The sequence below is a fragment of the Rhinopithecus bieti genome, unplaced genomic scaffold (genome assembly GCF_001698545.2).
Source record: "Rhinopithecus bieti isolate Rb0 unplaced genomic scaffold, ASM169854v2 scaffold_51440, whole genome shotgun sequence".
In the NCBI taxonomy this organism is placed as follows: domain Eukaryota; kingdom Metazoa; phylum Chordata; class Mammalia; order Primates; family Cercopithecidae; genus Rhinopithecus; species Rhinopithecus bieti.
The window spans coordinates 515,862-526,163 of record NW_016820117.1 but is presented as its reverse complement, the minus strand read 5'-3'; the positions used below and the strand labels follow the sequence as shown (position 1 = coordinate 526,163).

Sequence of the window (10,302 nt, the reverse complement as noted above, 5' to 3'; positions counted from 1 at the left end):
AGCCCTGGTGCTAATGGCAGTTGGGCCTTAGGCAGGGCACAGGGCAGCGCAGATGCCCCCTCCCCTCTAGTACACGTGCCTGCTCTGGGCTCTGCTTCACGGTGGCCCCTTCCCCACTCCTTCATCCTCAGCCTTACCCTCTTGAGGTAAGGTGGCCCCTTACCCACCCTCCAACCCACAGGTGCTGAACCATCCCTCCCGGGTCCCTCCGCCCCTCTCCACCTTGGGACCTTGCACTGCTCTCACTTCTTGCCCAGCTGCCTTGGGCCCTCAGCAAGTTCTCATCTTTCCCAAGTCCCACCCTCCCCTCCTGTCCTCACCCTACCTCAAGTTCTCCCACAGTCACTCCTGCCCCATGGTCATGCCGCCCTCCAGTTCTTGCTCCGCCATCTCCCCTCCCCAACCCAGACCTAAAACAGGCTGTTGGGCCAACTGTTCCTTGACCTGCATTCTTTTCTTTTGGTTCCTTGACCCCAGTGAGCTCTACTCCCTACACCACATATCTAAAATCTGCTTTGCCTGCTTGGAGTGCAACTGTTCCCCCTCCAGCACTACTCCTTTTGGCAGGCCCTTCCTCAGGCTGAGAATCCCTCTACCTTGGTTTTCTCTCTCTGGCCAACACTCCCACCCCTTGCTTTGTTTTTAATTTTTAACTTTTGTTTGGGTATGTAGTAGATATATATGTATATATTTATGGGGTACCTGGGATATTTTTACACAGGCCTACAATATGTAATAATCACATCACGGTAAATGCAGTATCTATCACAACAAGCATTTATCCTTTCTTTGTGCTACAAACAATCCCATTATGCTCTTTCAGTTATTTTTAAATGTACAATAAATTATTGTTGACTGTACTCACCCGGCTTGCTATCTACTAGATCTTATTCATTCTAACTATATTTTGTACCCATTAACCATCCCACTCCCCCCCTCCCCACTACCCTTCTCAGCCTCTGGTAATCATCATTCTATTGTCTCTCCCCATGAGGTCAATTGTTTTAATTTTGGGCTGCCACAAATAAGTGAGAACATGCAAAGTTTGTCTGTCTGGGCCTGGCTTATTTCACTTCGCATAATAACCTCCAGTTCTTTGCAAATGACACTATGGCTGAATAGTACTCCACATACACACGTACACCACATTTTCTTTATCCATTTGTCTGTTGGTGGACACTTAGGTTACTTGCAGATCTTGGCTGTTTTGAATAGCGCTGCAATAAACATGGAAATGTAGACAGCTGTTTAATATACCGATTTCCTTTCTTTTGGGTATATGCCTAACAGTGGGAGTGCTGGAGCATATGACAGTTCTATTATATTTTTAGTTTTTGGAAGAACCTCCACGTTGTTTCCCATAGTGGTCGTACTAGTTTACATTCCCACCAACAGTGGACAAGGGTTCCCTTTTGCTACATCCTCACCAGCATTCCTTATTTGCCTGTCTTCTGGATAAAAGCCAGTGTATCTGGGGTGGGATGTTGTCTCGTAGGAGTTTTGATTTGCCTTCATCTGATGACGCATGATGTTGAGCACCTTTTCATATACCTGTTTGCCATTTGTATGTCTTCTTTTGAGAAATGATTATTCAGATCTTTTGCTCATTTTTAAATTGGATTATTAGATTTTTTTTTCCTATAGAGTTGTTTGAGCTCCTTATATGTTTCAGTTACTGATCCTTTGTCAGATGAATAGTTTGAAAATATTTTCTCCCATTCTTGGATGGTCTCTTCATTTTGTTTATTGTTTCCTTTGCTGTGCAGAAGCTTTTTAACTTGGTAGATCCCATTTATGCAATTTTACTTTGGTTACCTGTGCTTGTGGGGTGTTACTTAAAAAATCTTTGCCCAGTCCAACATCGTAGAGAGTTTCCCCAATGTTTTCTCTTATAGTTTCATAGTTTGAGGTCATAGATTTACATCTTTAATCCATTTTGTTTTGATTTTTGTATATGGTGAAAGATAGGGTCTAGTTTCATTCTTCTGTATAGGGATGTCTAGTTTCCCCAGCATCATTTATTGAAGAGACTCTCCTTTGCCTAGTGTGTGTTCTTGGTACCTTTGTTGGAAATTAGTTTACTGTAGATGTATGGATTTGTTTCTAGGTTCTCTATTCTGTTTCATTGGTCTGTGTGTCTGTTTTTATGCCAGTATCATGCTGTTTTGGTTACTGTAGCTCTGTAGTATAATTTGAAGTCAGATGATGTGATTCCTCTAGTTTTGTTCGTTTTGCTCAGGATAGCTTTATCTATTCTGGTTTTTTTGTGGTTCCATATACATTTTAGGATTATTTTTACTATTTCTGTGAAGAATGCCGTTAGTGTGTTGATAGGGATTGCACTGAATCTGTAGATTGCTTTGGGTAGTATGGACATTTTAACAAAATTGATTCTTCCAATCCATGCATGTGGAGTATGTTTTCCATTTTTTGTGGAATATCTCTTCAATTTTTTGCATAAGTGTTTTTTGTTTTTTGTTTTTGAGATGGAGTTTCGCTCTTGTTGCCCAGGCTAGAATGCAATGGAGTGATCTTGGCTCACCACAGCCTCCGCCTCCCAGGTTCAAGCGATTCTTCTGCCTCAACCTCCCAGGTAGCTGGGATTACAGGCGTGTGCCACTATGCCTGGCTAATTTTGTATTTTTAGTAGAGATAGGGTTTCTCCACATTGGTCAGGCTGGTCTTGAACTCCCAACCTCAGGTGATCCACCTGCCTCGGCCTCCCAAAGTGCTGGGATTACAGGCGTGAGCCACCACGCCCAGCCACATCACTGTTTTATAGTTTTTATTGGAGAAATCTTTTACTTCTTCAGTTAAGTTTATTCCTCAGTATTTTATTTTATTTGTAGCTGTTGTAAATGGGATTCGTTTCTTGATTTCTTTTTCAGATTATTTTCTGTTGGCATGTAGAAATGCTACAGATTTTTTACTGTTGATTTTGTATCCTACAACTTTACTGAATTTGTTCTTCAGTTCTAATAGTTTTTTGGTGGAGTCTTTAGTTTTTTCCAAGTATCAGACCACAAGATCTGCAAACAATGATAATTTGACTTCTTCTTTTCCAGTTTCGATGCCCTTTCTTTCTCCTGTCTGATTGCTCTAGTTAGGATTTGCAGTACTGTGTTGCATAACTGGTAAAATTAGTCATCCTTGTCTTATTCCAGATCTTAGAGAAAAGGCTTTCAGTTTTCCCCCATTCAGTATGTTACTAGCTGTGAGTTTGTCATGTATGACTTTTATTATATTGAGGTCTGTTTCTTGTATGCTTAGTTTTTTGAGAGTTTTTATCATGAAGGGATGTTGAATTTATCAAATGCTTTTTCAGTGTCAATTGAAATGGTGATATGGCTTTTGTCCTTTATTCTGTTGATATGACGTATTACATTGATTGATTTGTGTATGTTAAATCATCCTTGCATACCTGGAATACATTCCACTTGATCATAAAGAATGATCTTTTTAATGTATTGTTGAATTTGGTTTGCTAGTATTTCCTTGACAATTTTTGCATCATTGTTCATCAGAGATATAGGCCTGTAGTTTTCTTTTTTTGATGTGTCTTTGCCTGGTTTTGGTATCAGGATATTCCTGGCTTTGTAAAATGAGTTTGGAAGTATTCCCTCCTTCTCCGTTTTTCAGAACAGTTTGAATAGGACTGGTATTTCTTGTTCTTTAAATGTTTAATTGTGGTAAAGTATACATTACATAAATTTTACTGTTTTAACCACTTTTAAATGTATACTCAGTGGCATTAGCTACATTCACATTTTTGTGCAACCCAAAACTCTGTACCCATTAATCGGTAACTCCGCATTCCTCGCTACCTCTGGCCCCGGTAACCACCGTTCTACTTTTTGTTTCTATGAATGTGACACTCTAGATACCTCATTTAAGCAGAATCATGTAATGTTTGTTGTTTGTCTTTTTGTTTCTGGCTTATTTCACTTATAATATTTTTGAGATTCGGTGGGCAAAGTGGCTCATGCCTGTAATTCCAGCATTTTGGGAGGCTGAAGCAGGTGGATCACCCAAGTTTCGGAGTTCGAAACCAGCCTGGCCAGCCTGGCCAACATGGTGAAACCCCATCTCTACTAAAAATACTAAAAGTTAGTCGGGCATGGTGGCGGGTGCCTGTAATCCCAGCTACTCAGGAAGCTGAGGCAGGAGAATCGCTTGAATCCGGGAAGCGGAGGTTGCATTGAGCTGAGATCAGGCCACTGCACTCCAGCCTGGGCAATAAGAGGGAAACTCCATCTCTAAAAAAATAAAAAATAAAACAATAATAATAGTATTTTCGAAGTTAATCCAGGTTGTAGTGTGGGTCAGAATTTCATTCCTTTTAAAGATGGATAATACTCATGATATGTATGTACCACATCTCGGTTATCCATTCCTCAGACAGTGGACACTTGGGTTACTTCTACCTTTCGGATACTGGCAAGTATTTCATTTCTTTTGCGTATATATTTATTTATTTTTGGTATTTCTTTTGGGTATATATCCAGAAATAGAAGCAGTGCACAGGGGCTTCATTTTCTCTACCTCTCTGCCAACCTTGCTGTGTGTGTGCGTGTGTGTGTGTGTAATAGCCATCCTGATTGGTTTTGAGGTGGTTCTACATTGTGGTGTGTTTGATTTGCCGTCGTTTCCTAGTGCACTACTGATATTGAGCATCTTTCTTTCATGTGTTTATTGATATTTGTTATATTTTCTTTCGAAGAACTGGCGATTTAAGTTCTTCTGCCCATTTTGTTCCCACATGAGTTTCTCCCATGGGCTACTCGTTGCCTTTTTTAGTGGTGACTGTTTTGTTGTTTTTGTCAACTTTTCTTACATGCTGAAGTTATTCTGTGAAATATCTCATCGAAGATATATGACTTGCCATTTTTCTTTCATTTCAGGGGTTGAATTGCTTTTTCACTCTGATTGTGCCTTTGGTCGCACAGATGTTCTTGATATTCGTGATTCCAGCATTGTCAGTTCCTTTCTATTCGCTATCTGCTTGGCATCATATCCTGAAAGCACTTTCAAATTATGTCATGAAGATTATCCCCCAATGTTTTTTTCTAGATATTGGTAAAGTTTTCAGTTTTGAGTTTAGAGTTTAGTCTTTGATTCATTTTGAGTTACATTTTTGGTATATAGTAAACATTAAGGGTCCAATTTTATTTCTATTTGAACATACGTGCCAACACTATTGCGGCTGAAAAGATGGACTGGACTCTTTGAACCTGTCACCTGCCACCCGCGTGGACACTAACTGGTCCATCCATTGCTGTCTGGGGCCTTGTCATGCACTCCTCCCTTTGGACCAAGCCCCCCATTGCTCCTCTGGGATACGTGACCACACTATAGCTTCCTGGGCTCAACCTTCTACCCCTTTTGCCTATGACCTCCCTTCCTGCCCCGCGCCATGCCATGCATGAGTCTTTTCTCAAGGCAGCTCCCCTTGGCCTCCATTACCTACTGTGCACCAAGCCACACTGGACATGGGTCCTGAGCTGAGTCCCTTCCCCATTCGTCCCTTCCCATTCCCACCGTCCCCTCTGGCAAGACCTTCCTTCCACCACTGCCTTCCCTTGCCCCTTCAGGGCAGTCTCTCCCCATGGCCCCTATTCCCTTAGGGGGCTTGTGGCCACCCAGTCCTGGCACCTGGCCTACAAGTTTGCCATCTGCATTCCCCCTTCTTCCGTTCATCAGTCCCCTCCTCTGTCCTGCCACCCTCACAGTTTTCCTTATATCTGAAATCCTCGTTCTTGTCCCTTTGCCCATGTGCATTTCCTGCCTCCTCAAGAAGCTTGGGACAGCAGACCTGTGTGTTAAACATCGATGTTAAGTTATTTCCAGGAAGAAGTTTCATCTGTGATTTCCTCTTCCCCAGAGCTCCACAGTCTTCGTTACAACGTCACGGTGCTGTCCCGGGATGGATCTGTGCAGTCAGAGTTTCTCGCTGAGGGACATCTGGATGGTCAGCTCTTCGTGCGCTATGACAGGGAGACGCACAGGGCAAGGCCCCAGGGACAGTGGGCAGCAGCAGTCCTGGGAGACCAAGAAACTGAGGACTTGACAGAGAATGCGCAGGACCTCAGGAGGACCCTGACTCATATTGAGGGCCAGAAAGGAGGTGAGAGCGGGCAGGGGCAAGAGTAATGGGAGGCCTTCTCCAGGAGTGTTGGAGGCAGAGAGCAGGACCCGTCTCTTCCTGCTGGTTCTGGTTGGGGGTGGGGGTGAGGAGTAGGTCAGTGGGGCTCAGCAGGGTGGTGAGTCAGCACTCAGCCCACACAGGGAGGCATGGAGGAGGGCCAGGGAGGTGTCCCTGCTGGGCTGAGTTCCTCACCTGCGTGGAAAGGTGAGGGTTTCGGGAATGGAGAAGTCACTGCTGGGTGGGGGCAGGCTTGCATTCCCTCCAGAAGATTGAGATCTGTGAGATCTATGAAGACAGCAGCACCGGGGGCTCCTGGCATTGGTACTACGATGGCGAGCTCTTCCTCTCCCTAAACCTGGAGACTCAGAAATGGACAGTGGCCCAGTCCTCCAGAGCTCAGACCTTGGCTATGAATTTCTGGAAGGAAGATACCATGAAGACCAAGACACACTATCGCGCTGTGCAGGCAGACTGCCTGTGGAAACTACGGCAATATCGGAAATCCGGGGTGGCCGTCAGGAGAACAGGTACCAATCCTGGCCAGGGGCTCTCCTCTCCCTCCAATTCTGCTAGAGTTGCCTCCGCCTCCCAGCTCTGTCCAGGGAAACCCTCCCTGTGCTATGGATGCAAGCATTTCCTGTTGGCATATTGTGTCCTGATTTTCCTCTATCGTTAGAGCCACTGGATAAAGACAGTGGGTCAGGGACTGAACCATCCAGTGTTGTAATCTGGGAAAGCGGCAGGCCCTGCGACAGAAGCCTGAGCCTGGGGTGGGAGTTAGGCAGGAGAGGAAGCCCTCAGGGCCAGGGCTGCCCCCTCTGCCTCCCAGCCTGCCCATCCTGGAGAGTTCCCTCCTGGCCCCACGACCCAGGAGTCCACCCCAACATCCCTCTCCTCAGCATCAATGTGGGGATTCCAGAGCCTGAGGCCACAGTCCCAAGGCCCATCCTCCTGCTAGCCTGGAGGAACTGGGCCCCAGGGTGAGGACAGACTTACAGAAGGTCCAGGATCTGTGAGGGATTCAGCCAGAGTGGGAACAGTGGAGAGGAGCAGACCTGTTCCCCGCATCTCCCTTAGAGGGGAGCAGGGCTTCACTGGCTCTGCCCTGTCTTCTCCAGTGCCCCCCATGATGAACGTCACCCACGGCGAGGCCTCAGAGGGCAACATCACCGTGACATGCAGGGCTTCCGGCTTCTATCCCCGGAATATCACACTGACCTGGCGTCAGGATGGGGTGTCTTTGAGCCACGACGCCCAGCAGTGGGGGGATGTCCTGCCTGATTGGAATGGAACCTACCAGACCTGGGTGGCCACCAGGATTCGCCAAGGAGAGGAGCAGAAGTTTGCCTGCTACATGGAACACAGCGGGAATCACAGCACTCACCCTGTGCCCTCTGGTGAGCCTGGGGTGACCCTGGAGAGGGTCAGGCCAGGGTAGGGACAACAGGGACGGCTGTAGTTCTCTGCCCAGTGTGTAACAAGTCCCTTTTTTCAGGGAAGCTGCCGGTGCTTCAGAGTGAATGGCTAAACCTTCTATATGTTCTTGTTGCTGTTGCTGTTGCTGTTGCTGTTGCTGTTGCCGTTGCTACGGCATTTTTTATCTGTGTCCATCGTTGCAAGAAGAAGAAATCATCAGCGGCAGAGGGTCCAGGTGAGAAAAGGAGGCAGTTTCTGGAGATGACAAGGCTCCTGTCTGGGCAGCAGGGTCCCTTCATTGCTCCTGATAGGATGTAGGTGACAAGGCTGGAACAGGGGATGGAAGTTGGGGTATTTGGGAGGGGAATGGGAGCCACATTCCCATCTACACCCATAAGTCCTTCCCAAGCCAGGACTGGGGAAAGGCCCTCGAACGTCCAGCTGTGGCCTCCTCCTGCTGCAGGTGGAGTGGGCAGCAGGGAGGGCTGCGGTGCCTGCTCTGTCCCCATCCCGGCCTCTCTGTCTCTCATGCTCACTAGGGTGCATCCAGGTGGGGTGAGTTGGGAATCACATGCTGATGGATGATCATGGCCTCAGAGGGAGCAAATAGTAAAGGCAGCTGTGATCTGGGGAGGGCCAGAAACTGGAGAGGAATCCAAGGAGAGGCAGTGCCTCCCCTATGTGCCTCCTCCAGGAGGCACTTTCCAGGTTCCCACCACCTGGCCTCCTAGAGTTTCCTTGCAGATGACATGGATGAGTAGACAAGCAGATGTTCCTGGGCCATTTGAGGAGCGGGGCCCAGCTCCTCATCAGGGCAGCTGTGGTCCCTGTTTTCATCCCACCTCCGAGTGTTTTCTTCTCCAGTCCCTGAGGGAGACAGTCCCCAGGCACCATCTTTTTGGGGCTTTGTTCTGTGCTCTGTGGCCTCACCTTGCCCTCCCTGAGCCAACTTCCCTTTCTCAAGGTAGTCACTACCTGGTAAATTTGGAGTAAGGGACAGTCAGAATCTTTTCCCCCCCAGTCAGGTTGTTTGATGGGAGATGAAAAGAGACAGCAGGAAGTTTTGTGTTTCTGCAAAAGCAGGCCATGCAGGGACAGTGAGAGGCTGGGGTGTCCAGGAGACCTGAGTCTCTGTCATTTCCCCACTTCTGTGTGTCTAGCGGTAGGGGCGCTGGTTTCTCATCCTTGAACCTAATTGCACTATCAGTCGGCCCCTCAGGCCTGAGCAGATGGGAAGATTCATGCCCTGCCCTCCAGCAAGAGGGCCCCGTCCAGGAGGCACCCACAGCAGGGACAGTGCAGGTCTGTGGTCACTCCTGCTCTCACCTGCGGTGTCTCCCGTAGAGGGATTGTCGGTTCTGCTTTCCTGTGGGCAGGAATGGTTTCCTCGTAGGTCACTGGGGTTTTGGCAAGGAAAAGGGTATGAAATTCACGTGCCAATTTCTCAAAATTCCTGCTTTCCATGTTGATGTCCAATAAAAATGTTCATAATTTCAGCTCTATAATCTTAATAGGATTTCCTCTAATACTGCTGTTGTAAAGCATATTAAATAAAACAGGAACTCAAATTTGGAGCCCCCTCTCCAGGAGAATCTGTGTGGGAGATGGTGGCTGTGGCAGTGGCAGTTCCCAGGTGCAGAGGATGGGCAGAAGCAGCCTCAGGCTAAAGGGACTCCCCTAGTCCACATGGAGAAAATCCCTTTTAGATTGCAAGGGCAGTGGCCTAGGTGGAATCCCTGCTAGGGACAGAGCAGGAAGGCCTCGCAGCCTCACCAAGCAGCAGCCCTGGGGTGGAGTAAGTGGACCAGGCAGGAGCAGTGGTGACTCAAGAGCAGGTCACAGGCCTCAGTGGGTGCTGAGGGTCAGGAGAGGCCAGGCCTCCTCGAGCAAGGTGGGGGTCCCAGGGTCATGTCAGGTGCGGATCCTCTGGCAGCCACGTCTTTCCATGCTGGACCTGCTGGGCACCCCAGCCTTCCTGATGGGATTCCCAGTTAGGAGCTGTCTGCTCAGGGCTGGGAGGGGAGGAGCACTGAGCTGCAGATAGAGGGCAGAGCCCACAGTGGGCAGGGCCTGCCCTGATGTGCAGGTGCCTCTGCAGGAGAGGAGGGCCTGGGGACTGAGAGCAAGGGTCAGGGCCTCTCTTTGGGGAGGCCTCTCACTGTAACAGGACTGGTCAGGTCTGAGAGGAGGGGAGGGCACTGGGTTCCCTCTTGGGTCTTGTCCTTTAGTCTTGTGGCCCTTTCACTCCCTGCACGATGGGTGTTGGGCAAGGGCAGGGGCTGATGTTGATGGAGTGATGGGAGGGAACTGGCAGGAGCTGGGAAAAGCAAAGAGGGAGGAAGAAAAAAGTAGGGGCCTCATCTTCCCTCAGAGAAAGGGTGAATCTGGTTTTGGAGCAACTGAAGAGAGAAAAGTCCTCAGGGGATAAACACAACACTGCACCCACTGGAGCATTTACCCGTTTCCCTCTTTTCTCCAGAGCTCGTGAGTCTGCAGACCCTGGATCAACACCCGGTTGGGACGGGAGACCACAGGGATGCCACACAGCTGGGATTTCAGCCTCTGATGTCAGCTCCTGGGTCCACTGGCTCCGATGAGGGTTGTCTAGACTCTACAGACAGGCGGCCGGGATTCAACTCCCTGCCTGGATCTCACCAGCACTTTCCCTCTGTTTCCTGACCTATGAAACAGAGAAAATATCAGCACTTATTTATTGTTGTTGGATGCTGCAAAGTGTTAGT

General features: G+C 48.0%; 1 protein-coding gene across 1 annotated transcript in view; it reads left to right on the top strand.

The window, feature by feature from the left end:
- Positions 1-5,472: 5,472 nt before the first annotated feature.
- The window catches only part of LOC108520259 (MHC class I polypeptide-related sequence B), a 7,424-nt gene continuing 2,594 nt past the window's right edge, over positions 5,473-10,302 (top strand). The window contains 5 exon segments of the mRNA XM_017859561.1: positions 5,473-6,124; positions 6,394-6,672; positions 7,264-7,542; positions 7,641-7,672; positions 7,674-7,796. Of these exon segments, the coding sequence (XP_017715050.1) occupies positions 5,830-6,124; positions 6,394-6,672; positions 7,264-7,542; positions 7,641-7,672; positions 7,674-7,796 (1,008 nt within the window). The 5' untranslated portion in view covers positions 5,473-5,829.